The sequence below is a fragment of the Pochonia chlamydosporia genome, chromosome 1, assembly GCF_001653235.2.
Source record: "Pochonia chlamydosporia 170 chromosome 1, whole genome shotgun sequence".
NCBI lineage: Eukaryota > Fungi > Ascomycota > Sordariomycetes > Hypocreales > Clavicipitaceae > Pochonia > Pochonia chlamydosporia.
The window spans coordinates 7,312,300-7,340,078 of NC_035790.1; the positions used below are offsets into that span (position 1 = coordinate 7,312,300).

General features: G+C 49.3%; 7 protein-coding genes across 7 annotated transcripts; 6 read left to right on the plus strand and 1 right to left on the minus strand.

The window, feature by feature from the left end:
- Window positions 1-53: 53 nt before the first annotated feature.
- VFPPC_01937 (hypothetical protein) lies at window positions 54-629 on the plus strand (the record flags this gene model as incomplete). Its single annotated transcript, XM_018281674.1, has 3 exons — window positions 54-400; window positions 459-479; window positions 530-629. The coding sequence occupies 3 exons, from the start codon at window positions 54-56 to the stop codon at window positions 627-629; spliced, it is 468 nt and encodes a 155-aa protein (XP_018138701.1).
- A 3,751-nt stretch (window positions 630-4,380) lies between these two features.
- VFPPC_01938 (flxA-like protein domain-containing protein) lies at window positions 4,381-4,896 on the minus strand (the record flags this gene model as incomplete). The annotated part of the gene is made up of 1 exon (XM_018281675.1): window positions 4,381-4,896. One exon carries the CDS (start codon window positions 4,894-4,896, stop codon window positions 4,381-4,383), a length of 516 nt encoding a protein of 171 aa, XP_018138702.1.
- Window positions 4,897-5,277: 381 nt separating this feature from the next.
- On the plus strand, window positions 5,278-6,438 carry VFPPC_01939 (Pfs, NACHT and ankyrin domain-containing protein; the record flags this gene model as incomplete). Its single annotated transcript, XM_018281676.1, has 1 exon — window positions 5,278-6,438. One exon carries the CDS (start codon window positions 5,278-5,280, stop codon window positions 6,436-6,438), a length of 1,161 nt encoding a protein of 386 aa, XP_018138703.1.
- Window positions 6,439-10,473: 4,035 nt separating this feature from the next.
- Window positions 10,474-15,363, plus strand: VFPPC_18178 (G-protein beta wd-40 repeats containing; the record flags this gene model as incomplete). Its single annotated transcript, XM_018281677.1, has 5 exons — window positions 10,474-11,488; window positions 11,541-11,607; window positions 11,675-13,280; window positions 13,334-15,092; window positions 15,167-15,363. The coding sequence occupies 5 exons, from the start codon at window positions 10,474-10,476 to the stop codon at window positions 15,361-15,363; spliced, it is 4,644 nt and encodes a 1,547-aa protein (XP_018138705.1).
- Window positions 15,364-15,820: 457 nt separating this feature from the next.
- Window positions 15,821-18,122, plus strand: VFPPC_16672 (MULE transposase domain-containing protein; the record flags this gene model as incomplete). The annotated part of the gene is made up of 2 exons (XM_022429033.1): window positions 15,821-17,498; window positions 17,941-18,122. 2 exons carry the CDS (start codon window positions 15,821-15,823, stop codon window positions 18,120-18,122), a joined length of 1,860 nt encoding a protein of 619 aa, XP_022284101.1.
- Window positions 18,123-21,981: 3,859 nt separating this feature from the next.
- Window positions 21,982-22,479, plus strand: VFPPC_01944 (hypothetical protein; the record flags this gene model as incomplete). Its single annotated transcript, XM_018281679.1, has 2 exons — window positions 21,982-22,312; window positions 22,361-22,479. 2 exons carry the CDS (start codon window positions 21,982-21,984, stop codon window positions 22,477-22,479), a joined length of 450 nt encoding a protein of 149 aa, XP_018138708.1.
- A 704-nt stretch (window positions 22,480-23,183) lies between these two features.
- VFPPC_13180 (transposase) lies at window positions 23,184-27,734 on the plus strand (the record flags this gene model as incomplete). The annotated part of the gene is made up of 1 exon (XM_018290957.1): window positions 23,184-27,734. One exon carries the CDS (start codon window positions 23,184-23,186, stop codon window positions 27,732-27,734), a length of 4,551 nt encoding a protein of 1,516 aa, XP_018138709.1.
- Between the last annotated feature and the right edge of the window lie 45 nt (window positions 27,735-27,779).

Here is a 27,779-nt window from a genome sequence, read left to right on the forward strand (position 1 = left end):
AACATACGAGCTGGTTCATCCTCGACCTCAAATACTCCCTTTATCTTTTCAAGATGTCAGTCCAGGGTGCAAGTCAATTCAGCCGTAAGCGACCGCATTGCTTTCCCTCTCCCCAGCAAATCCCTAATACGTACGGGCCAGCGAACTTTACTCCTCCTGGCTCTGGAGTCCCCGCCACCCAGATGCAATCAAACTACCAACAGCCGCAACCGCATATGGCCCCCCAACAGGTCGCTCAGCAGAACAACTATGCGCCCCCAAGCAGCTCAAACCACCCCGCGACTGGCGAAGGCTACTACTGGGCAGAACTAGACGGCCAGCCAGGCATGCCCCACTCTCCCAGAATCGCCGATCAACTGGCCCAGGCTGCCATCAACTTGATGAACGCTGTTGCTAACTGGTATTACTTTCCCATATTTCGGTTTCTTCATGTCTGAAGACTAATTTTGAATCATTAGGATTAACTCGCGAACAAAAAAGTGAGTTTTGAGGCCTGTATTGACGTTTCAGGCCACTAAACCTACATCAGTGATGATTCGAAACTGCGGTTGTGTGCCCAACTTGTTGCACAAGATAAGCAATACCGCATGGGAGAGGGAAGTACTTTCCCTGATCAGCAAATGAATTGAGATCAGCCGTAAACCGATGCCCGTCGTTGGGTCAGATCTTCTACGTTTTTACTCTGCAAGTTTTCATTTTGTCTCAAGTTTTTCGGCACCCGTCCGGTAAACCTACCATGTAGAGTTCTCCCATACCCTTCTTGTTAGAGACATTAAATTATGTTTCAATTTATAGTAACATTGTTTGGCAAATACTCAGCAACGGATTGTGGGTTGCTGGCCAGAACCGTTGCATCTAGACAGAAAGATAATCAATAAAACAAATAGCAGGTTGGCTAAGATTGGTAAAAAAAAAAGAAAAACAAACTGTGCCCCATCGCGGTAAACGTATCTGACTACTGTTCGTGGGCTTTTAGTCTGCCACGGCATAGGAGACGCTGAAATGTGAAAGTTTATGACAAGACTTACACCCTCCATCAAGGTGCAGCCTATGCTACCAAAGCTGGAGGGAGCAACTGTCAACAGCACTAGTCCAAACCCAAGAAGAGTTCGCCGATAGAAGTTGTCTTCGGTGACTGATCGGTTGCGCAGCAAAAATGGTTGATGATGGCGTTGGAAGGCAGTAGAAAACAACGGGGATCAAGCGAAAATTGGCGCAGCCATGTATGTGCCTCCACATCGGCCAACCGCCACATCTCACCTAGATGCTGGCGCCCTGTTGTGTTGCCAAAGTAAATCAAAGTATACACAGTGGGAGAAAGTGCAAGAAGAAAGTACTCTTTTGGACAACTCTTTTGTAGGGATGCCAAGGCCAGGTTTGCATCAGCGACAAGCCAAAAATAGCTTTTTGGCTCCCTTGCAATTCTTCAAAATACCCCTTGGCCCCCCCGGCCCATCTGCTCCTTCCTCCTGCGTTGACATCGAACTTGGTACATCAACACAGAGTTAATAACACTAAGATTGTACCGGTAACGTGTTGTCATATACATTACGGTACACAGCAGGCCTGACAACAAGCCGTTGGTTCGTTAGTGACAGCATGAAATTGCAGACGGCATAAGGATGGCACTTCGACATCCTGTGCGCATGTTCACCAAGAGGTTGCACCCCACAAATTACCAACGGGGGCAATGAAAGTTGCCAGCAAGCTCACGACTAAGGGTTCTAGTCCAGCCTCAACCACCGCTTTGGACACCAAACAGAGTACCATAATATAAAACGGCAGGATATCAAATATCTGTTACCATGATGCCCAAGTAAAACTTGTAGAGGCACTATTAATGGAATGTTACGTGGCTACACATGACAATGGGTTAATCCATTGACAGTAAGATGTTTCCGCAAGCCAATGAAGGGCAGTCGTAATGAGCGAATGCAATGAGTGAGTGCTGTGTACCCTTCTTACAGCGCAGGACCCAACTGCCCACGCGTTCAAAGCTGCATGATTCTCGATCATGTCTATCCCGGTGCATTTCATTTATCCACAAAAGCGGACCGCATACAGCAAGGAAAGTAGTCGATTCTGGCTACCTCAGAGTACCGGCACAAAACTTGCTCTAGCGGACAACGGGGTCTTCTGATGTCCTGAACCATCCACCCAGCGATTCCCACAAGACAATGAGGTTTTAGAGCAGTAAAATGTAATACCTCCGAATACTGCGTCATCGCCATGCTTTGATGAAATGAGCCTCAATCGACAGAAAAGGCCCCTTGCCACTAGTGGCTCTAGCAGCAATATTCTGAGGAGTTTGATCTCATACTGGCTGCCAACTGACTGGCCAGGCGTAAACAGCTCAATTCGCCTTTGAGGAAATAGCCGACGTACACATGTTGTTGCGTTGCTGCCAAGCAGGCGGGAAGATACCGTCCAGACTGAGCATCGGCTAGCTAGACTAGTACGACTGCAAGGCTGAGGAATGGTGGTCTGAAGCGTGTTTTGGCGCAAGCTAAGGTGCCAGGGGCTGCCCTACCAGTAAAACTTTTTGTTTGTGGGACTCGCTGTGGACACTTACTTCCGCCACAGCGACCGTAGCTGCAATTCTCGGCAGATATTAAGAAAAACACGCATAAGGATCTGCCTCAAGATGCATGGCCAAAACGGGCTTTTAGAGACAAAAAGATACGCTCGAACTAGCAGCAAAAGCTTTGACTTCTTAGGGTATTAACGTAAGCGTCTCGCAGACTTTTTTCCGCCACATCTGGCGGTCTTAATGGTTTGAATTGACGCCAAATTTTAAGGGTAACCGCCACGGATATGATACAGATTGGCTGTGAAGGCTTTCCTGTGTGCCAATCTGCCACTATGCTTGCTTGAAGTATTGTAGTAGCACTTTTGGTGGCAATATGCTATGTAGCTTTGCTGGCTGGACTACCATCAATCTTTTCTCTACATTGGAGATCTTGATTCGTAAGACACGCACAAGCCACATTGCTCAGCCACCTGAAAGTCCATTTTCAGGTGGCTGAAATACATCACAAGCTACTGGACCAAGGATGGCTCGCGTGTTGGGACGAATGCGAGGAACGCACAGCTTAGGTTTGTTTCTCTCTGGCCGGGCAATGGAAGCTTCGGCGCGTAATGGGTTAGACCACTCTTCATGTATATGCGAGCCTACGTTCTCCGTGACGAGCGCTGATCTTGACAATCGACATTTGCTGCACAGCCCCATCGTGCATTTCCGATCCAGCACACACTACCAGCCAAGAATGGCTTCACAACACCGCTGTTTAATAACGAACCATGAAAGCCATTGCAGTCACCATCGAGGCACCTCAGTGACACGTTGCTATAACAAGGGACAAAAAAAGCTCAAATTGGATCATGTGTAAAGAAATAGGTTCCGACCAAAGAACTTTCATCCAACAATAGCTCCACAACAAAGAAATAACTAACCATAAAGCCACCCTCCAGATTGGTGATAGGGTGAGATTCAGGATGAGGCAACTACAGCTTTCCATGCCTTGTCTACAAATGAATCCGCCTTCAGTCAGTAAACGAGATAGGACGAATGACAATTTTGTCAGAGCAACTTTTCGTTTTATGAAAAGATGCGACCAATTAAGCCAACGTTATGATGCGGATGTTTACCTACTCGTGCGGCGGAAACAAAAACATTACGACTATAGGTCTACGGATGATCCGTCATTTCCCGTCTCGTCTCCTGACTTGGTGAGTTGGCTCGTCTTGCAACTCCTACCCTATACTAACCATCGACCCAAAGGAGAAACTGTACCCGCCAGTAATTAGAAAGACTGCACTAGACTATAATAACAGGGATTTGAGGCTGGAGGCTGTTGGTTCGAAAAACTCTGGAGATGTAATTAAATTCCGCGAAGTTGCTACGTAGGTTCGACTAGTAAAATGATGAGCTGTGCAGTTGTACTACATTGTGCACCACCCAACTCAAATGTTAGTGCTGGCATGACCTCAAGCGGAAGGCGGTAGGCAGAGCTTCACAACCTTGGTCAGCCCACTCCTGGGACGCCATTTTACACCGAGACTAGGTTGGTTTTCAATGTCCCTGCTGTCGCGCCTCGCCAATTACACTGCGGGAATAAGTGCAGAAGCAACAGGACCCAAGAACAGCCAGAATATCTCAGCTTGAAATTGATGTGACTAGCTACAAAAATCTCAGAATTACATGGAGCACACTGTACCAAGGCTCATGATTGTAGTGGCCCCCTCTGTGGAGGTTGGTACTCAAGAACAACCTTGATAGTATCGAGAGAAACTTGGTGATGCTATTCCACATGAGCGAACGCAGCAATGTGTAGCCGAAAACGAGCGACAAAAGTCGATACCTAAATGTCACACTCTGATTTATTTTGGTGCAGGAGCTGATACTGAAGGTTTCATAAACTCCTTGAACATGTCTGCCAGTACGCTCACTGTTTTATTCAAGCTGCTTACCGTCTTAGTCAGATCGAGCACCTTCGACTCCAAATCTTGAATTTGTTGATCTCTAATGTCACCGATCGATCCACTGGAATGTGCATTTGAACTACTGACCCCGGCTAAGTCGTCTGCTTGGGCGTCCTTCAGAGCCCTGCGTCTTGCGGGGTCCTTTTCGACCTTGGACGGGTCGCTGTAGTGGCTTACCCATCCTGCCTTCCACGGCGTAGGTATGCCGTCTCGCTCACAGACCCTCTCAATTTTCGCCCTGGCACTCGCCGGTCCAAGGACCTTGTTCAGACTGGTCACAGTGAGCATATGAATTCCTTTCTTGTGAAACTCTACGCAACAGTCTGTGGGAGGATCCTTCTTGTTTGCAGCCACATTTTTGAGTTGAATCTGTGAATTCGTGACCCAGAGTAGCTCCTTGAACGGCTGAGACATCGTCGCTAGGGACGGCGGCAAGTCGCCTGTCAAGTGGATGGCCATGCAGAATGTCCAGCATCGGCTGGCGAATACGGATGCAATTAGAACAAAATGGCGCACCACCAATATGCACAACTACCCATGCCGCGGCCTACTTTATTAGCACTCACAGGACTCGCACCATCTATAGGTGGTACTCACCACCAGCTTGCTGCCTTTGTCCTTCAATGATAGCTGAACAGGCTGCGCTCTTCGACCGACGTGATAAACAATATGCCGTCGTCACGTCTCCTCCCTCCCCCTCTCCCTGGGTGACTCAACCTCAGCTTCCTCGTCGACGTAGACGAACCTATCGTTCCACCCGCCAGTCTGACGGCCTCGTGCACCTCCCTCCGCACCATGGCATCCGAAAACGCTCTGGACAACCCCGACTCCTACACAGTCGCCTGGATCGCTGCTCTTCCCATCGAGCGAGCCGCTGCAGAAGCGATGCTCGATGAGGAACATGCAGCTCCAACTGGTTTCACTAGACACCAGACTGACACGAACGTTTATACCTGGGGTCGCGTGGGAGAGCACAACATCGTCATTGCCTCTCTTGCCGCTGGAGACTATGGAACTACATCGGCTGCGACCACGGCCTCGAGCCTGCTTGCCTCTCTGCCATCCATCCGTGTTGGCCTTTTTGTCGGCATAGGCGGCGGCATCGCTCGACCGGACGATGACCGCGATATCCGGCTTGGCGACATCGTCGTGAGCCAGCCCGATGGGACATCGGGCGGCGTCTGCCAGTACGACTTAATCAAAGCAAAGTCGGGTGACAAGCGTGAGCGCAAGGGCTTCCTCGGGCGGCCTCCGACGGTGCTCCTAAATGCAATTGTCAAAATCCAGGGCGTTCACGAGCGGAAAGACTCCAAGGTTCCCAGCTTCATCCAAGAGATGCTGGAGAAGCACCCGAAGATGGGCAAGAGATCGAAAAAAAATCCTGGCTATGCTCACCAGGGCCTCAACAATGACCGCCTATTCAAAGCTTCATGCGACCACGTCCCCGGGCTGGACTGCCGTGGTTGTGATACGGCAGGCGAGGTTCAACGTGACCCTCGAGACGCTACTGAGCCCGAGATCCACTACGGGATCATCGCATCAGGCAACACGCTTGTCAAAGACGCCGCTGCGCGCGATCGGATTGTTGCTGACGTCGGTGAGGATTGCATCTGCTTTGAGATGGAAGCGGCCGGCCTGATGAACCACTTTCCCTGCCTTGTGATCCGAGGGATCTGCGACTACGCCGATTCTCACAAGAACGATCGATGGCAAAGATACGCCTCAGCTACTGCCGCTGCGTATGCCAAGGAGCTCCTGGCGTACGTGCCGGCCACTGGCTCTGGAGAAGGTTTCAAAGTCAAGTTGTTGTCATTGTTTCCCGTTTTGCTCACTGACTTCATGCAGCCGTTGATGTTCTCTGTTACACTGGCTGAAAACCTACGCCAAGAACCACGTGGCAGCCCACGCAGCAGCCGCCCAACCTCTGACCGTGACACCAAATATCCAGCCCCATAACACCAGAAAAAACCAGATTCAGGTTTGGATTAAACCGCGCTAGGGACGGGACGACCCTAACACCGGCCGGGAATCGGAATAGGCAATTGTGATTATGGAAATAACACCCTAGTGCTAAGGCAGGTCGTCTGTTGCACCTGATTGTCAGAGCTCAGCGCGGAAAGGTGTGAGGACCTGAAGCGGTGTTGGCCAAGGTTAATGGTCCCGTCTTGGACCTCGAGCTGACGGTGTCTGTTAATTGGACGGGCATCGGGGACTCAATCGAAACTTTGCGAATGCAACCACATCATTGTTGTGGCAAGAACGGCATTGTCCCATGCAGTTGATTGGGAGGACTTGTGTCATTATTGGTTGCCGGCAATGTGGACCCCAATCAGCCTGAATCACCTGGTGTAAGGCCAGCCCCCTCAACTCCCTCCCCCTCTGGGGCGCTCACGAATATGTATCAATCTTGCGCGCCATCATGTTACGACACCGCCAATACTTTACAATTTTACCGCGGCGGCTTGCAGTGAGCAAGGGCCATCCGGCCACCCCTCCCATCGAGGCCCATTTGGGTCCAATGTTACGCCGTGTCGTGCGTCATGATTTGCGTCGGGCTCAGTCTGCCTGTGACCATGGCAATTCAGGGCCTAGCTTGTCCAACAATGGGGAGCTCGTAGAGATGGGCTGTGCTGACTTGACCCCACCAACACCACCTCATTACAACTCGTTATTGTTGTCTGCTCTTCATCTATCGCCTGGAATTTAAGATCGAGCATCGTCCCTACGCGTCGCGACGTGACCATTACCGGTTGTAGCGCTCTTGCCTGGCTTGTACCACATAGAAGCTACCACGGGCCGTAAGTCAGGACCAGATTGAGGAGGAGCTCGACCTGGAGCCACCAGCCTACATACACTGGGAGCATTAAGTCGTGGAATGGTCCTGGCCGCCGCCGTGTCTGCTCCCGTACCAGCTCGTGCATGGTCGGAGATTCGTGGATGCCCCAACAATTGCCATGGGATGACTTTGAAGGCATGCGTCGGGCTTCCTTTCCTCCTGCGCGGCGCTCATACCCGCTGAGAGTGACTTCCTAATCACTGAGGAGTAGTGGCCCGCAGCCAGCACGCAGTGGTCTTGGGCAGCATTACATGATCGAGAAATGCTAGTCAATATGCCCTACGCAGCGAGTGCGTAGGCACGTGGAGTGCTTGCACATTGGTGCGTTCGAGCCAGTGAACCAACGCTCGTACGCCAAACTTCCTTGCGCTGTAATGCTCAAGTGACCTGAAAACCGACACAACAAGGCTTAAGCTACGTGACGCTTGAACCTATGGTCGTTCGCACCCGCAGGCGTACGGCCTCGTTCTCATAGGCTCTGGTTCTAGGGTTAAATTGCTTATCCTACACGCTCATAATAAAACACTATATATTGCATCATCCTATGGAGCCCTTTGACTATCAAGCGCTAAAAGCTGATATATATAACTTTCTATTTGAATAAATGCACATACAGAAGCCACTGTCCAAAGGCACTGTTGACCGCAAGTGTGGTTGGGTCCGCGAAGCTCTTGTCACCTTACAACAGAACCGTCCAGCCACCGGAGCTAAGGTCAAAGCGGTGCTACTTGAGCGGTCATCCAAACCGCCGACCATCAAATTCACATTCCCGGTGCCACGACGGCCTCTTTGTACCCTCAATGGCAACAGCAGCGGCAAAAGTTGCATCGCACACAGTGTCTAAACAACTACTTCAACGCCCGCCAGAACAGGTTGCTTCTGAGTCATCTAGAGGCATAACCATGGCAAGTTCGGAGGAGCCGGACGGCTCACCTAAGAACAATTCTTGGCCGAATGAGTTTATATCCAACCCTTCGTGGCGGCCTCTGCTCGTCCCGATACCCAACCCTTCGTGGCGGCCTCTGCTCGTCCCGATATCCAACCCTTCGTGGCGGCCTCTGCTCGTCCCGATATCCAACCCTTCGTGGCGGCCTCTGTTCGTCCCGATATCCAATCTTTCGTGGCGGCCGCTGCCCGTCCCGAACTTATCTTCCCCTCCTCATCAGCAGTTACTTCCAGCAACGGATTGTGAATCGCGATTCTGGAAAACATCAAACCACCAACTATCGGGATTGCGAATCTCCCAGTCTGTCATTGTTGGCCGAGCAGTCATCTTGGCCCAACCGATGTCCTCATTAGCCCCTCTACATAAGTCGGATGCGCAAAAGGAGGCATCTCGGTTTAGTTGGCTTCTCTATGGTACAGAGAAGGACATATATCAGATTCATCGTGGATGCGGATTTTCGAGGAAGTTGCTGCACGTCCTAAGCCAGGTAACGTATTGCGCATTTAGCTTGCAACAAACCGCAGAGAGTCCTATCGCATCCATGACTGCGGATTATTTATATGCTGAATTGCTCAGAATGAGGCAATGGAGCACTGAATCGAAGAGTTGGGAGACTGCAAAGTCTGGGAAACCAGTGATTGAATGGGTCCGTAGTCAGTCGATTGACGGTCATATCGACATAAATGCATCCGTGATGGATGTCACTGCAGAAGCCTGGCGCCTCGCCGCGATCCTTTACCTCCAATGTCGAGTGTTCCGGTAAGTAGCTCTAATTAGCACAGGTCGCAAATAGCGGTGAAACCACTAATGCCAAGCGACTAGACTGTCCCGAAACCATCCTGAAGTGGTTTCCAAGCTAGATGATCTTGCAAGATGTGTCGCAATCATGCCAACATGCGGAACCCAATCTACTGTCCAGGCACCGCTGTTCCCTGTATTTCTACTGGGGATGTTAGCAACTGTACCTGAACATAAGGTCGTCGCGAGCAACTGGTTCACTGAGGTTATGCAAACCCCAGTCAGGAGCGTAAGATTCGTTCTCTACGCACAGCGCATTCTGTGAATATTAGAGTCTCCCAAGCTGACAAAATAATGAAGAGCGTTCCACCTTTGCACAACGCGCTGCTACACATTTGGAGTTGGATTGACAGAGACATCCCGTTATTGTTACCACCTCATCTCGAGACAGAGCAACCCATTCATCTCCGGCAACCCTGGTGGGAGCAATTAGTCAAGCAGGTTCAGAACCAAGAACAGGAGGTGCTGTGCCTGACGTAATAACACATCCATCATCCAAACAACGGACGAATTTCCTAATCTGCAGGTATGACATCCAGGCGAAAATGCTATTATCAATCTTCTCAGAAACGTTACTAAACAAGTCAACTCCAGTCCACTTACATTAATGCCTAGAATGCAATAAGTCGACTTCGCAGGCAAACGGTAGTGGCCGACAAATCGGATCAGATGCACTGTTACTGTTGTGCTTTTCGAGACTTTCGAATCTATGAGTTTGATAATATGCCGGCCCACTCTTTATGCTAGTTCAACGGCGTATGTAGGGCCATCCTCAGTACTCAATAATATCATCAATATATGCGGAATCAGAGTGCGGTACCTTTTTGCTCCTAATACGCGCATTCACGTGTTGGAAACGATTTTTAGAACGCGTGTCTCGCCATTTGAGGCGAATCCAAAAAGTCAGAGATGGTTATATTTGTGATGTTGAGACAAATGATTGTGGCAGTGGAAGCAGCTGCGCTGCCTGGTTGTTGCCCCTTCTGGATCACCATGCATATGTTTCGGCTGTTTTCCCTGGGCATATCTAACAAAGATTCTTGGCCTTGTCGAGCCGTCGAGAATAAAGCGATGGTGCAAGGTTTCCGCGAAGCTTAAACAAAACGGCAATTAAAAATAGAGCCAAAGTCACCACTGAATATGTTGCAATCCTCTGTCTGCACATCTATGGAGCCCACCAGGTTGATTGGTGCCGTTGAGCCATTTGCCCGGAGCGAGGTCAAGAACGAAACGAAACGGGGTAGTCAAGCAGAAATCTCTACAAGCCCAGCGATGGGGTACCCCCGATCATGCAGCCTACCATTATCCCCGCACTGACCAGAACTCGACTCACCAAGGGTCTTGGAGCTAGCCAACCCTGGGCCCCCCAATTCTTCATCTTTTCGACTATTGTCCATCCATGCCTTCGAACATGACCATGCTTAATGATTCGAACCTTTACACAATAGGCTGGATAGCAGCTCTGCCTATTGAGCGCGCAGCAGCGATCGCTTTGCTCGACGAACGCCACGGAACTCCTGAAAGGTTTGAGCAACATCAATCTGATACTAATTCCTATGCCTGGGGCCGAGTTGGCGTCCACAACGTCGTCATCGCCTCACTCCCTGCCGGTGTGTGCGGAACCACTTCCACAGCGACGACCGCTGCCAACCTTCTTTCGTCTTTGCCACAAATCAGGATCGGTCTTTTGGTGGGAATTGGCGGTGGTGTCGCCCGACCAGACCAAGATTACGATATTCGGCTGGGCGATGTCGTCGTAAGTCAGCCCCAGGGAACCGAAGGCGGCGTCGTTCAGTACGACTTTTTCAAGGCGACGACGAATGAGTCTTGGGAACGCAAAGGATGTCTCAACATGCCACCTCCGATTCTCCTGAATGCGTTGGCGAGTCTGCAGGCCGAGCACGAAATCGCGCCTTCTAAAATACCCAATCTTCTGCAACGGATGTGGGCAGCCCATCCGCATATGAAGAGGCCGAAAATCAACTCACCCGCCTATGTCCATCAGGGTATAGAGAACGACCGGCTTTTCATATCGACCTACAATCATACTGGCGGCAGCACCTGTACGTCCTGCCACACGTCCAAAGAAGTCAAGCGCAAGCAGCGAGCTACAACTGATCCAGAGATTCATTACGGGATCATTGCTTCTGGAAACAAAGTTATAAAGGATGCCGCCACTCGAGACCAAATTGCAGGTGTCGTGGGTGAGGATTGCATCTGTTTTGAAATGGAAGCCGCCGGACTCATGAACCATTTTCCTTGCCTTGTCATCAGGGGAATTTGCGACTACGCTGATTCACATAAGAATGGTCTCTGGCAGCGGTATGCTTCTGCAACCGCCGCTGCATTTGCGAAAGAGCTTCTTGGTTTCATCCCCACTCAGCACTTGAAAACTATGCAGGGGTCTATTGGCATATTCAAATCGAGTTGGTTTCCTTGACAGGCCAACAAATAGTCAGACTACTAATGGATTTCAAGTTAGTAAAGATGTAGAGAGCATCGAATCGATCACAACTGATATAAAGAAAGGAGCACATAACATACAGTGGGTCTACCGGCTGACCAGGAATATCGTAGCTTGTCGTCAAATTAGCTAACGTGTAATTGGCCAGTACTGTCGTCCTTGATATCGACCGGAAAGTGGTACTTGCGCGCCTCGAAGACGAAGTGGCCGCCGGAGCCGCGTTTGACTCTCCCGCTGAATTAAAAAACTCCACATGTCTGCCAAATACACGAGTTGAGCTCCTGCAACAAATATCAGCTTGGGCTGAGGAGCCTGGCACCGAGCCAGTCCTGTGGCTTAACGGTATGGCGGGGACCGGGAAGTCTACCGTAGCTCGGACTGTCGCACACATCTTCGCCGCCAAAAACCGCCTTGGCGCTAGTTTCTTCTTCAAAAGGGGTGAAACCGATCGAGGAAGCATATCCAAGTTCTTCTCATCAATCGCGGCCGATCTGACGAGAAGAGTAACTGCCATTGCTAGTTACGTCAAAGATGCCATAGATAGCGATCCTGCTATCTTCAGGAAGACGATGCAAGAGCAGTTCGAAAAGCTTGTTTTACAACCCCTGTCCATGATTCAGTCACCTGTACGGGAGAAGGAATCAATTTTGATCATTATCGATGCTCTGGATGAGTGCGATCAGGAGGACGATATCAAACGCCTGCTCCATCTTGTAACCAGCGCTAAGTGCCTGCAAGCTGCGCGACTAAGGATATTCTTAACAAGCCGACCGGAACTACCGATTCGACTTGGTTTTACGCAAATCGAGAGCAGATATCATAGCATAGTTCTCCATGAAGTATCCACATCCGTCGTCGAGCAGGACATATGCGTCTTCCTAGAGCACGAGCTTTCCATCATCCGTGGTGAATACAATGCTTCGGTTCCCGAGTATCGGCGACTGGCCACAAATTGGCCTGGGCAACCCAATATTCGCTCACTTGTGAAAATGGCTGTTCCGCTCTTCATTTTCGCCGCCACGGTTTGTCGCTTCGTCGCCGATCGCAAATGCGGAAATCCCGACCAGCAATTACAAGAGGTTCTCCAATTCAAACAAATACGCGAAGGGTCGCAGATGAATGCGACATATCTTCCTATTTTAAATAGACTGGTTGACGGAGTGTCTGGAAAGCGCCGAGATGAAGTCCTGCGCCAGTTTCGATATATCGTTGGTTCCATCGTTATCCTCGGGACGCCTTTGTCAACAGCTGTCCTAGCGCAAGTCCTCAACACTCAGAGGGATGTTATTGACGCCAGATTAGACCTCTTGCACTCAGTCCTGAGCATTCCATCGTCGGCAAATGCTCCCGTGAGACTGTTCCACCTCTCATTTCGCGACTTCCTCCTAGACCCTAATATGACGGCAAAGATTCCGTTTCGAATAGATGGCACACAAGCTCACCAGATGATGGCAGTCAACTGTCTGCGTTTGATGGAGTGTCTTCGCCAAGATATATGTGATGTTAGAGGCCCTGGTATACATCGATCGGCAATACATCCCACGAAAGTACGCGAATGCCTTCCTCCAGAAATTCAGTATGCCTGTCTATACTGGGTGTACCACGTACAAGGTGCGGGAAATCTCGTCGTAGACGTTGAGCTAGTCCACAGTTTCCTCAAGCGCCATTTCCTTCACTGGGTTGAATCACTAAGTCTCATTGGAAGGGCCTGGGAAATTCCTCGACTTGTTAAGTCACTGCAGTCATTCTATAAGGTCAGTGTCATACCGTACGTTCTCACGAGTGCCGTTTACCGACTCGAAGCAAGTATCAAGATGACAAACAGCTCGCTGAGTTCCTTGACGATGCCGTGAGATTCGTCATTGCCAACCCTTCCGTCATCGACACAAACCCACTTCAGATATATTCTTCTCTCCTTATCTTCTCGCCGACAAGGAGCAAGGTTCGCACCACATTCAATGACAAGATCCCGCGGTGGATATCTCTACAGCCGAGGGTTCATCGCGATTGGGGCCAATGCTTGCAAACCTTTGAAGGCCATGGGACATGGGTTAGGTCGGTTTCCTTCTCGCAAGACTCAGCATTTGTAGCGTCAGGGTCCGACGATAAGACGATACGGATCTGGCACACTGCGACTGGTGAGTGCAGGCAGATACTGAAGGGCCATGGCAAGTTGGTCAGTTCGGTAGCCTTCTCACATGACTCGGTGCTCGTCGCATCGGGTTCTCATGACGGGGCCATACGCATCTGGCGCACTGCCACAGGCGAATGTATGCAGACGCTTGAAGGCCACGAAAGCTGTGTCACGTCAGTAGCCTTCTCACACCACTCGGCTTTGTTGATTTCAGGTTCTTACGACAATACCACACGTATTTGGCGCACTGACACGGGTGAATGTATACAGACGCTAGGTGGCCACAATAATTGGGTTACGTCGGTAGCCTTCTCGCACGACTCGGCCCTGGTGGTTTCTGGTTCTCATGACAATACAATACGAATCTGGTGCCCTATCATAGGCAAATGTATTCAAACGCTGGAGGGCCACGATAGCTGGGTCACGTCGGTAACCTTTTCGCATGATTCAGCATTTATAGCGTCGGGTTCTCGTGACAACAAAATACGGATCTGGTGTGTAGGTACGGGCAGATGCGTGCAAACGCATGGGGGTCACGGTGACTTCGTTGAGTCAGTAGCCTTCTCACACGACTCGGCGATCGTGGCTTCGGGCTCTAGCGATGGCACAATACGGATGTGGGATATTTCCACAGGCGAGTGTTTGCAGACACTTACGGGACATGGCGATTGGGTCGAGTCGGTAGCCTTCTCACATGACTCGACGCTAATAGCATCAGGATCTCGTGATAATACGATACGATTTTGGCACACTACCATAGCCAAGAATGTACAAATATATGAAGGCCACAGCAGCTGCGTCGAGTCAGCGGTCTTCTCTCACGATTCGCAACTTGTAGCGTCGGGGTCTCGCGATACAATGGTACGGATCTGGCGCACCGCAACAGGTGAATGTGTCCAGACGCTGAAGGGCCATAACAATTGGATCAGGTCGATAGCCTTCTCACATGACTCGACACTTATAGCTTCTGGATCTCGCGACACGATGATAAGAATCTGGCACACCGCAACGGGTGAATGTACGCAGACGCTTGAGGGTCATAGCAGTTGGGTCACGTCGGTAGCCTTCTCGCACGACTCAGCACTCATAGCGTCGGGTTCTCGTGATAACACCATACGAATCTGGCGTCTCGCAACGGGGAAGTGTGTTCAGACACTTGAAGAGCATGGCAGCTGGGTTGAGTCAGTCGTTTTCTGCAGCGACTCAGCACTCATAGCGTCAGGATCCCGTGATCATACGCTACGGATCTGGCGTGTCACAACAGGCGAGTGTGTGCAGACACTTGAGGGACATGACGACTGGGTGGAGTCGGTTGCTTTCTCGCACGATTCAGCGCTTGTATCATCGGGTTCAAGCGATAACACGATACGGATCTGGCGTGTTGCCACTGGCGATTGCGTGCAGATACTCTCTATTGGGCTCTCTACATCTCGTATATCATTCGGATCGGGTGGCTCATATTTGCTGACTAACCATGGTGCTATCACCCCAACAAAAACTTCCGAGGCTTCTTCCACTGCAGAATCCGTGAAAGCTGCAAGGGCTCGTCATTCATTTTTCAGCATTACAAAGGACAGGTGCTGGGTCACATGGAACGAGAAGAGATTACTTTGGCTTCCAAGGGAATATCGTCCCTTACTATCGTCAACAACTGGGATGCTGCCAGTGGAGATATCAGGATCCACTCTCGTGATTGGATGTAATTCTGGGAGCGTAATAATTATAGGATTTTCACATCAAGGGGTTTCCAAGGTTTCTACGAAACTCGAAGATTAAATGCCATATGTTTGAAGGGCCTCCGCAAAGAGGGTTCAAAGGGGGCAGTTCAGCGTGTGGATGGTACATGACTTCAATAATTGGTCTGGAAGCTATCAGCACAAGCACACACGACGTGTATGCCAAAGCAGGTCTTTCACCAGACTGTCTTCCCAGAGACCGGCAAACGGCAGGTGGTTGTTTACTGCGATGTAGTAGTCGCTCTCATACTGGATCAAGGCTGTATAAGACAGAAGAAGAGAGATGATCGGGACACTCATTTCGACACTCATTTGCGCCACACACTCATTTGGGTGGGTCGTCGACCACCAATCGGCATCACTGCGGGAGAGTTTCTGTTATCTCCACGGCTGAAATTTCATGATGTTGCTGCTGCATCTCAATATGCTCACGTCCAATACTGCCCTACGGCTTCAGCAGTCTCCTACCTATGCTACTATTGCTCCCCACCTTCGTTCGACATGGCTAAAGCACTGCTTACAGCAAGACGAGGCGTGGCTTGATATGCCGAAGACAGGTGAGGTGTTTAAGACTGCGGATGACTGTCTCCGGAGACTTAATACGTATGGCTTCGCTGCGGGGTGCCTCTTCGTGACGTTTCGCTCAGTGAAAGGTGTGTCTGCGACCTATAAGTGCTCTCATCACTCTGAGATTACTGCAAATAAGCGAGGGCTAGATCCTCGAGTCGTGAGAGAGACAGACTCTGGCAAAGTCATTAGTAATCGTCAGAGGGATCGAAACGACGCCAGATACGGTTGCGAATTGTCCTACTTTGTGTCCTATCGCAAGATGAACAGGCATGATGATGACAAGCAGTGGATTGGGAGGTGGATTCGCGATACTCATACTGGCCATTCATTTCCAATATCCCCATTCGCATATAGTGTCCACAAGCAATCTATCGATAACTACAAGGCTCTTCTCACTACTGCTCGCGAGTATAAGACCCAAGGTTTGGCCTATTCTGACGCTCGGAAGCTACTGAAAGAAGAGGCAACAGGGCTAGTAATAAAAAGGCGAGATTACTACAATTTAGTGAGGCTATGTCCCCAGGATATCAAGGACCATGATGACACTATCACCGCATTGCTTCGAGCGCTAGAAGACCGCGGGTTCAAGTATCGGCTACGTACAGAAGACACGATTGAAGCCGAAGTCGTTATCGCTCGCAAACTAGTCCAAATCTTCTTCTACTGCGAGCAGGCAGTGCCTTTCGCCCAGCGATTCACCTCCAATGCAGTGCTCATTGTTGATGGCACCTTCAGAACCAATAAGCTAAAGTTTCCTCTGCTAGTTGCCGTTGGCAAGACCAATACAAATAGGACCATGCCAGTGGCCTTCTCATACGCCCCTAGCGAGTCTGCTGAGTCACTTACCTTCTTCTTTGACTGTATGCGTACAGAATTCTACTACAACGGGGTCTGCGAGCCAGCAGTAGTTATCGTCGACCACTCTTCTGGAATGATTAGCGCGTACGATACTCACAAGGCCTTACCTCAGTCGCAGCTTCAGACTTGCTCCTGGCACGTGCAAAACGCGATGATACGTTGGTTCAGCGATCATCAGTATACGAGGGAGGATATCGACGGCGACGAGAGTAAGGGAGTAGCCGGATTAAGACAATTGATCAAGAACTATGTCTATTCCTATACATTTGAAGACCTTGAAGCGAATAGGACATTATTAATCAACTCTCTACAGCCAGAAGACCGTCAGTACATCGCCGACAACTGGCAAACAAAGGAGTCTCGATTTGTCGTCGCCTATACCAAGCAGTATGCTAACCTTGGATGTCGAGCAAGCCAGACCGTTGAGTCTCAAAATAGGCTCATTCATCAGGTCACCCATGGCCACATGAGTATTGCAGCGTCTGCCGCAGGCATTGCCGACTGGAATCGAGACTTCTACAATGAGATGATGGAAGAGGAGGATCGGTCGACAACAGAGAAGGCTGTAGGTATTGACCGACACGCATTCCAACTCCTTACCGGCGCAATCAGCTTATACGCAATATCCTTGGTTGACCAGCAATGGATTAAGCTCAAAAAGCTTGTTGGTGACGGTGAGAATATAGAATCCAGGCCTTGTCGATGTATTATGCGACAGCAGTGGCTTCTCCCTTGCTATCATGATCTGTGGAAAGCGTACGATACTGGAATACCCCTACCTAGGTCACTGGTTCACCCTAGATATTGGCTTGGTGGTCACGTACACAGATCTCGAGATTGGGCGCCCTCATATGAGTCAATTACACCGCTCATCATTTCACCGAAGCGGGCCAGGGTAGAAAGCGCAGCTAGTACAGCTACGCGATGAGTTCGACGGTGAGGAGAGGGACAAATTCGAGCAGCAGCTACTTGCTCTGGCTGGTAGGGGTGAGGCAATTGCTTCTGGTTGTAGAGCAGCTGCTGCGGTTCCAATATCTGCACCGGAAGCACTACCGAATCGGCGAGCAATCGGTCGACGCGAGGCGACAAGAACCGGACGACTACTTACTGCCTTAGAACAGCAAGAACGCGACTCACAGCGAGCACAACGTGAAGCAAACGCCCAGTCTCGAGACGATAAGATACTATCACAGCGACGGCCAAGCCAGGGCAGTACTATCGTCGTGAATGTCGATCGGGGCGATATGCAGCTTACGGTGATAGTATCATCATCATCTGGGGCTGCTTCTGAGGCATAGGATGAAGAGACATCTCAGGCGCAGCTACAGTCTGAACCTGAATTCCCAATTCAGCAACAACTACCGTCATCTACAGCACCTCCAGCGATCGCCAGCGAGATCAGAACAAAGCGACGGCGAGCTCAAAGTGGCTTCTACGCCGCAATGATGGATGATGATTCACAGGAGATGAAGCGAAGGAGGGGATGATATTGTTGGATCATATCCGCAGCTGCGCTGAAGGCGTTGATTGTAATTAATAGAATTGCGTGGGGAAGAAATAGAAGAAAAAAGGTCACTGTGCAAGCTTGCTGATCCTACTCACCACTGCCAAGAATGAGTGTGTGGCGCAAATGAGTGTCGAAATGAGTGTCCCGATCATCTCTCCAGAAGAAAGCCATATGCACACTGTACAACTCTCGTCATCTGCATGAAAAGACCGTCAGACTCTTGGATATACCCCCGGGAATGCACCGCAATCCCCTCGAGGGACACAGTAGCTATGTCTGGGCCGTCACCTGGCAAGACCCTCGCCTCCGCTTCAGCTGACAGGACTGTCCGGCTTTAAAATGCGGCCACGGGAACGCATCGCCAGACGCTCGAGGCACACGAAGCCGGGTCTGGGCCTCCTCACCCATCGCCTTCACGGCCAGCGGCAGCTGCTTGCAGACGGATTATGAATCACTGCGACTCTGCTCTACATCCACCCCACCTGATCAATATTCTGACAAGTATCCTTCAGATCATGCTCTGTTTGTCGACTACGAGTGGATAACCCTGGACGGAAGGAGAAGTATTTGGCTTCATAGAGAGTACAGAGCTACAGCCGTTGCTCTGTATAACACTAGGATGGTCTTGGTGCATGGTCTGGTAAACTGACATTTTTGGAGGTCAGATTTGCATGAACTATTGTATTGAGGAATAAATTTTACACAGAGAAAGGTGGCAAACCGGGCTCATTTCATGCTTATCCGGATGGTAAAATTGTCTTTTCAAAAAAGAAATACGGCGAGGTTCATTTTACTCCTACAAACACTGAAGAGTCCACTCTGGCGACAGGTCTCACTTGGACCATGGATGATACGGACCAGATGGCCCTATATTGGGACGGACAGGCTTGGCAACAAGGCCAGTGGGCTGACCAACACGGCAAATGGGTTGCGTTTTATGACGGGGTTTGGTATGTGTGGCACTAAGTATATTACATTGGCTTGGTATTTATGGACTTTAGTACAATAGTTTGGCCTGTGGGCACAAGACGTGGGAGCCCAGGGAGAATAGAGCGAAGTGCCCGGACTAGCTAAAAGATTTGGCAATTGATACCCGGGCATGACTCTTAGCCGTAAGTCCGTATCTTTTGGTGTAGGGTACTTGTCGACAGCGGCCGATCTTGAAGAGTTGAGATTTGATTGCATCCCGTGCAAAGATCAATCACGTCAGGCCAAATGGTATCGTCCTTCAAACGATAGAATTCTGGCCGACTGGTGTTCAAAAAATGCACGGTGCCTCTGGTGTCAACCCTCGACGCCATGGCACTACAAGACGTGGTTGTCAAAATCGTGATATCGCAGGTGCTAGTGATATCAATCGTGCTAAAGTGCTAGAGGAATATTCCGACGCACTTAGTTACGTTGTGTGAATATGAATATGAATATCACTTCAGCGCGTGATATCACAATATGCAAGTCTGCATAATGACCAGACTAAAGGCAATTTGGCCACGGATTTCTTTCCGCAGTTGTCGATTAAGGTAGGACAGCCTGGAGTTGTCGGATAAAACTGCCGCTGTTAATTGAACAAGTACACTTGGAGTAATTGCTAGATGTCATAAAATCATAGATATCAGGAGATGAGAGGCTGGCCAACCACCTGAAATTTTTATCAGAAGGCTGGTAGTTATGCTTCTGAACTCAGATAAATGACGTGAATCCCTCTGGCAAGAGAAGGACAACGAACAAGAAAAACAATGAATTCATTATCAGTAATACCTGTGTACCCGATCTTAAGTTTGGCTAACTATGACTCTCATAACGTGACAGGGGTAGCCAAACCTCGACAAGATATTATCACGGTGTAGACCAGCCATTATTCAACCAGGCTTAGTAGGCATTAACTTTTATACGTGTACCTAAGTAACTCTTACGCTGGTCTATGGAGCTAGTCACGCTAACTGGCCCGCTTTGAGTGGATCTACTCTCGATATCGTCGGGGTGAAAGCTACGCACGTTAGATTCAAGCCAGTTAAAACAGGCAGGCGGCCAGAAAACCAACCGCAGTAATATGTGCCGTAATTGTCTTTACATAATAACACCCTGGTACTTTTCGCCGCCTATTTTTTCCTATTGCCAGAGTCAAATTGCGATTTTTGGACATCACAACAGGTGTAGCCCTTTTCCCTCTCAACTTCTTAGCCTTTTTCACTCCACGTTCCTTCCTGATTTTGCCACCTCTCTCTACTTTAGCCGTCGTATTTTTGATACTTCCGTCTGTTATTAGGCCCTGTGAGAGTCGACCTACTTGGCATGCTGAGCGTGTATCTTGAGTAGATCCTGATTCTAAATGTGAAATATGACTGTCATCATGGTTATTGTCGCAGTGGTTATCGTCCTTCTTCTTGTTGTCGTCGCCAGCATTATGACAAGAAGAATCAGTCATCGCTGTATCTTCACCGCTAGTAGGCATACGGCGAAGCTCAGGGGATAGCGACTAACCCTGAGCACGGGAGGAGTTTGAGTTGGTCTCGAACTCCGTGTCTGAATCTTCGATATCGGGGAAATGGATTGGCTGACTGCCATAGATACCCCGCGACCTAGTAGCAACTTGTTTGACGCGGAAAGGCATTTTATGATTGCGCAAAGAAAGCAAGGAAAAGCGTTTATCGCTGAGTAGAGAGCATTTCCGATCAAAAACCAGGGGAACGAGTTCTTTAAGTATTAGAGCACTTCCTAGGTACTCACATGTATCATAGTTCCATGCTTTCCGCGTGCTGTCTTACAATTATGGTTGCGTAATGAAGCATGCGTCCATTTCCCACTTTAAGCAAAGTAGAATATGTCACATATATACTGTGCAACCTCTAAAGGTGATTCCATCTAGAACCTCGTCAATATTACCTCATTATGCCTTAACGCGGCTTAAGTCTGCCTTGCTTTGCTGCGAGGAGCGATACAACTTGTCCTTATTGGATTACCGGGCGGTTTCTATGCACTATCATGTACGTTGTCATCACACGGTGGAAGGAGTGCCGGATGAGCTGATCGAGCCGTCCAAATTAACAAACCATTGTACCTAACACGAGTTGGGCAGACTCTCCTCCCGCCCCCCTTTTCCTGTCCTGGGACTTGCTGTTGTGATGCCGTTGATTTGACTGCCTGGGATGTAGGATTCACATCTGCGGTGACCAATCTAAGATAGTTTCACGTATTTGATTACGTGTCTGCATAAGATCTTCTTGGTTGACCGGCTGGATACACGCCCTCACGACGGTCCAGAGCCCCAAGCATGTCCAAAATGCAAGTCGATACTTCGTCGATAGCAAGTTCTGTCCCTCTTTGGAGAGAGGCAAGGCAGATTTGGTTATAACCACGATAGGGCCAAAGCTGTCAGTGCGGCGGTGGTGTGGTGCTCTAGGTATATGATACATCTCAACACCATATGACGAGTGCAACGCCTCTTTTGCGCAAATGTAATGCTATTCCTTCTTCAACAATCGCGTTTAGGCAGACACATGTGATCCACAATATGGGGGCCCTTTGGGCTCCCCGTAATAGGAGAGAGAAGTAGGATATCTTTGCGTATAAGAATAACCCGTACGCTCTTCATTATAGGGGTCTCACAGATCTGTGGGACCTCTTCATCAATATTTCACCTCACCGGCGCCATGCAAGCTGCAAAGACCTCAACAGACAACAAAGCTACTGCTAAGAATGTTAATCAAGTACCTTTTGCCACCGAAGAAGAATTTAATCGTTATTTCGATAATTTAGACAAGATAGCTAGTGGGGGAATTCAGTTAGCTGCTTCGACTACGAGCTCGGGGACAACAGAGAAATTAACATCACCGGAAGAATCCATTGATCAAGCCTCTCGGATTTGCTATCCAACGTCAACCACCTTATACATTGACAATGACGATCCCGGCAATTTGGCGAACTCAGAGTCCGAAGATGATCTATTGTTGTCAACCTCGAAAGGAGAAAAATCCCCCTTCAGCTGATAAATCTGTGTCAAAGGCACTCTTTTCTGGCATTCCGTTGTAGAGATATTTGCATTTGAAGATGCAAAGGGTTCAGAGGGTGTGTGGTGCGCACGCACGCCTTCGGGAGGTGGCGTTCGCAGACTTTTGGTGGGGTACTTTTATCATGCGGCACCGTTTTAAATTGCCGACAGATATCAGGGATCGGGTTGTGGGGGACACATGTGTTGAACATGATACAACATCACGTGCAACGTCCAGCCTGCGCCTTCCATAAATAGCCTACGTTGGCGGCATCTCTTCCGCTGTGACGTTCAACAGGTTATGAGCCCTCGTCAATTCCACTGACATAACCGTTGATGTGCAGTCATAACGACCTGACACTTTAACTAGTTGATCAGGCTGGCACAGCGTCTATTCATCAACCTTTCTCTTTACGCGATCATAGTGCTCATGGCCTGACGACAACTCAAAGCTTCGATCAAAAGGATGGGCACAACATAGAGGGACACTTAATCTCTGACCGAAAACTACCGACAACCTCGGCACAAAGACCATGGATATCATATTCCAGCTTCCAAACTCGAAACTGAGACTTCTGCAAAAGCTCTGGCCAACAACCAACTTCCGCTTTGACTGAACAGCGTATTGGTCCTTGATTGAAGCCATGTAGCTACCTGACGGTCCTGCTGCCGCTATTTGGAATCTTGTAACACTACTGATACGGCCTAATGTTTGACGGCTTCAGCCTCTGTCTGACAGCTGCTGGCATCATCGACCTTGACACGGGATCCCCTGAAGATGGGTTATTTTAAACGCCCGCAGCCAGATTCAATGTTGGGATAATACTATGTTACTATCATCCTTTCTATTAACACCCACGAATTATGTCAAGCAACACCAATTACGAAATCTCGATGCCAACTACGGACAAGCTCCGTGGCATGGCCAATTGGCCTGAATGGTCAACCAAGGTCCAGCTTGCGCTAGTGTCAATGGGTCTTTGGGGCCATGTTAAAGGAGAGGTGATACGGCCAGCAGATGATGCAGCTGATTGGGTCAAGAGCGATTCTAAGGCTATATTTTTCATGATCAACAACATGACGGAGATAACGCAGCAGAAACTAAAACAATCCGGCTGGGATGTAGACAACGCAACATCCGAAACCACTTGGAATCTGTTGAAGTCCTCTGTTACAAAGATTACGGATGAATCCCTTGCTGAACTCTTAATGAAATTCCCACACTATAAGCGCAGGGATTTCACGACGTTCAACGCATATATTGCAAAAACACTGTGGGCTTGGGATACGATTGTCAAAGCTGGGGGCTTAGACGATAAGTTCTTAGTCATGACCTTGATGAATGGTATCAAAGACACCTATCCGGAATGGTATACCAACTGGAAGCACGATTGTGACAGAGGCAAGTTTCCAACCAAGCAGGACTTCCTACAGTTTCTGTCCGCTAAGGCGGATGACGAAGAAGCTGCTGGAGCCCCTATCAACTTATCTATGCAAACACCCAATCAGCTACCACCATTGCCGGAAGGGACCAAAGGGTCGGACCAGTGTCACATCCATGTTAACATGGCTCACACAAATGATAACTGCTGGTCGCGACACCCAGAAAAACGACCCTCTTGGCATAAAGGCAAACGAAAAGGCAAAAATTCTGGCCGAGTCGGTAACCCAGATATCATCCAGCCGATGAACCTTGCAATTCTGGCGACCGCCTTATCATCAGATGCCGTAGTATTGGATTCCGGAGCTGCGGAACACTGCTTCAATGACCTTAAGTGGTTTACACACATTGACTTCCACGATGAAGACAGTCGCTATGTTGGGCATAATAACGTCCCCTATGGTCGTCAAGGAATTGGAATAGTGCAGATTACGGCGAATGGGAAAACACTTATCCTGCACAACGTTGGATACTGTGCGGTTGGCGCCGCAAATATAATCGCGACGAGCATCTTGGAAAGGAGCTATGGTCTGGTTGTTAATGGTCAAACTAAGGAACTGGTTTTTGCAAGTTCAGGGCATAAGTTATGCTCATATGCATGGAAATCAGGAATAGCTGTTCTTGACATTGGACCACAATCCAAGTCACAATGCAACTTTTCTGTTCTTCCCAATCGAGCTACAACTAAGAATGTTGATTACGGCCTAATGCACCACCGGCTAATGCATGCTGGTGTAGAGAGAACTAAACGAGCTTGCAAAGCAGCTGGGATCCAATTGAATGAGTCATCTATTAAGGAATTTCACTGCGAGGCATGTTATCTTGGCAAGGCGGATGCTATTATTAGCCGGGCCAAGTTCGAGCCAACGGCATTTCTTAGTCATGTCTACTGGGATCTGCTACAACACACACCAATTGGATACGGAGGCTACCGTTGGTCTCTTCACGGCATAGACGGATATACTGGCTTCCAATGGATCATGTTTTTAACCAGGAAGAAACACGCGCTGCCGAAACTAAAGGAATGGAAGGGGAAGGTAGAGAAGATGAGTGGCGGGCATCAAGTTCAAGTCTTTGTCTTTGACAACGGCGGCGAGTTCAAATCAGATAAGGCTGCTGAATGGGGCACCAAGGAAGAGGTCAATATCAAGTATACAACACCTTATGCCCATGAACAGAACGGCAGAGCCGAAAAAGCTGGTAAAGACATTGCGGCAGGAGCTCGCACAACACTTATTCAGCTACAACTACCCCAAGAACTCTGGCCTCTCTTCATGGAGACCAGTGTGTACATTCACAATCTCCTACCGGCACGGCGGTACAACTGGCAGAGTCCGATCCAACGGATGTTCAAAATCATCAACCTGCCATATGAGCCAAATCTCCAGCACATCCACACATGGGGCTGTAAAGCCTACGTCACAATCCCCAAGGAAATTCAAGTCAAGAGCCAGAAAATGGCCAACAAAGCCAAGATTGGCAATCTTGTTGGCATGGAAGGTCTGCATGGCCACGTATACAAAATATGGCTTCCGGATGAGCAACGCGTCGTCCGGGCCCGTGATGTGCGCTTCCATGAGGAACCCAACAATAAAACACGCACTGAAACGACGATCGAATACGAAGCTAAACTCGTCGAGCCAGACCTTGAAGGCTCCGGAAAGATCATCTACACAGAAGTGCGGAATGGGCTAGGCACAGACCTAGGCGGAAAACAAATAGAGGAACATCATCTGGGTCCGTCTGGCACAATAACACCAGAAACACATTCAGCAGACCGGGGTTCACTGTCCCCAGATATTAGGCTGGGAACACCTCTCGAATCGCCACACAGTATGCTGTCGGATATTGATGTGGTTGAACAAATCGATGACAGCGGTGCTAGCCAAAGCCAGCATGAGCAGCTTCATCAAGACACAGGGCCAATAAGACAGGCACCTGCAGACGTGGATAAGAACCCACGATCAGAAACACCGCGGAACAACTTGCAAGAACGAACACCACCCTATACGCCGGCCCAACAATATAGGGGAGACCAAACACAGATTCGGAACCAGCTTGCCCAAGAAGAACAGGAGGACCTGCTACAGGAACAGCCCATACCACCTGCACGGGCAATGCATGGCACAGTTTCCGAAGAACAGGATGTTGAAGATCCAGCATCGGAACAGCCGATGGGCCAGGGGTTAGTGTCTGATCAACACAACCATCCCAGCCATTCTTCACATCGTAGCCTGCGTAATCAACCACGACGGGACTACTCAGACAATGGCGTTACAATTGCTGCAGGAAGAGCAGCCAAGTACATCAATCTAATATATCGAGAAGAAGACATCATACAGAAACAGCCAAAACTCCGGCTAATACCGATGTGGTCGATCATAAAGACCAGGGAACATCTTAACCAACCACGAGTACCAAAAAACTGGTTTGATGCCCGTATGCGAAATGACTATAAGTCAAAGTGGCTGCCAGCAATGGAAAGACAGTTCCGGAGCCTCGCCGAGATGGACGTCTGGATCCTTGTTGAACTGCCACCGGGCAAACTTGCGCTTGACGGCCGATGGGTGTATGATGAGAAATATCCAAAGGATGCCGATCCCTACGCACGAGCCAGATGGGTCGTACGAGGTGATCAAATCAAAGACTCATACGCCTTAGAAGATCTCTATGCAGCAGTAGCACATATGACATCGGTGCGACTCTTCTGTACAGTCGTTGCTCTCTTGGACTTGGACTGGGCCCAATATGATGCGGTGACTGCGTTCCTAAATGCAAAGGCACGACAAGAAGTGTACATGAAACAACCACAAGGCTTTGATGATGGATCCGGACGAGTGTGTTTGCTGAAACGAGCACTCTATGGACTTCCAACATCACCACTGTGGTGGTTTGATACAGCCCGCGCATATTTGAAAGAGCTAGGATTTGCGCCACTGGCATCAGAGCTCTGTCTCTTCCGACGAGACGATGGAGTCCACATTCTTCTATACGTTGACGACATGATCATTGCGGCGCCCACTAAACAGATGGTCAAGGACACAGCTGAGTCGATTGCCTTGCGATTCAAAATCAAGGAAATCGGCGAGGTGACAGAGTTCCTAGGTCTTGAAATCAAGAGAGACCGATCACAGCGCCGCATCTGGATCAGCCAAGAGAAATTCATCGATAAGATTGTAGAGAAATTCTTCCCTGACCAACAGCTTAACAAGGCACAGAGCCCCTGGCCTTCGAAGACCGAGATCCCGGCTAACTGGAAAGAACTGGATGTCGCGATGCCATCCACAGACTGGCTTGAACGTACTGGCAGTCTGAACTTTCTATCCATGGGGACGAGACCTGATATCACATATACCGTACAACGGCTGTGTGAAGCTAATCAGGGCCCAACCGAGATACACGTCCAAGTACTGAAACATCTCTTCAGATATATATCAACAACCAAATCGTATGGCATTTGCCTCGGTGGTAGTTACAGAATCACAGATCTCAAGCTCCGTGTATATGCGGATGCATCCTTTGCAACGGACCCAATGACCCGCTTCTCAACAGCAGGCCATATTGTCTTCGTTGCTGAGGGGCCAATCCATTGGAAGTCGGCCAAGCAGACGCTCGTGACGACTAGCACAACCGAGGCTGAATTCATCAACCTCACACCAGCGGGAATGAGCATATTGTGGATATCGCAATTCCTCGCTGACCTGAAAATGCCGCAACCGAAGCCGTTAGTCCTATTTACAGACAGTCAGAACGCCAGGTTGGCAGTATTAAATAAGAACAACACGGCTCGTACGCGTCATATTGATATCCGGTACAAGTGGATCATCAATCGTACCAATGATGGGTTCTTTCAACTTCATCAAGTCGGTACAGACGAGATGACAGCCGATGGATTGACAAAGGCACTTACGCCAGTTAAACATGCCCAATTTATCAGGCAACTCAACCTGGGCAAAGCCCAAGTCACTCGCTGAGTTTCTCCTTTGTATTAGTTGCTAGGAAATATCATAGATAGCTTC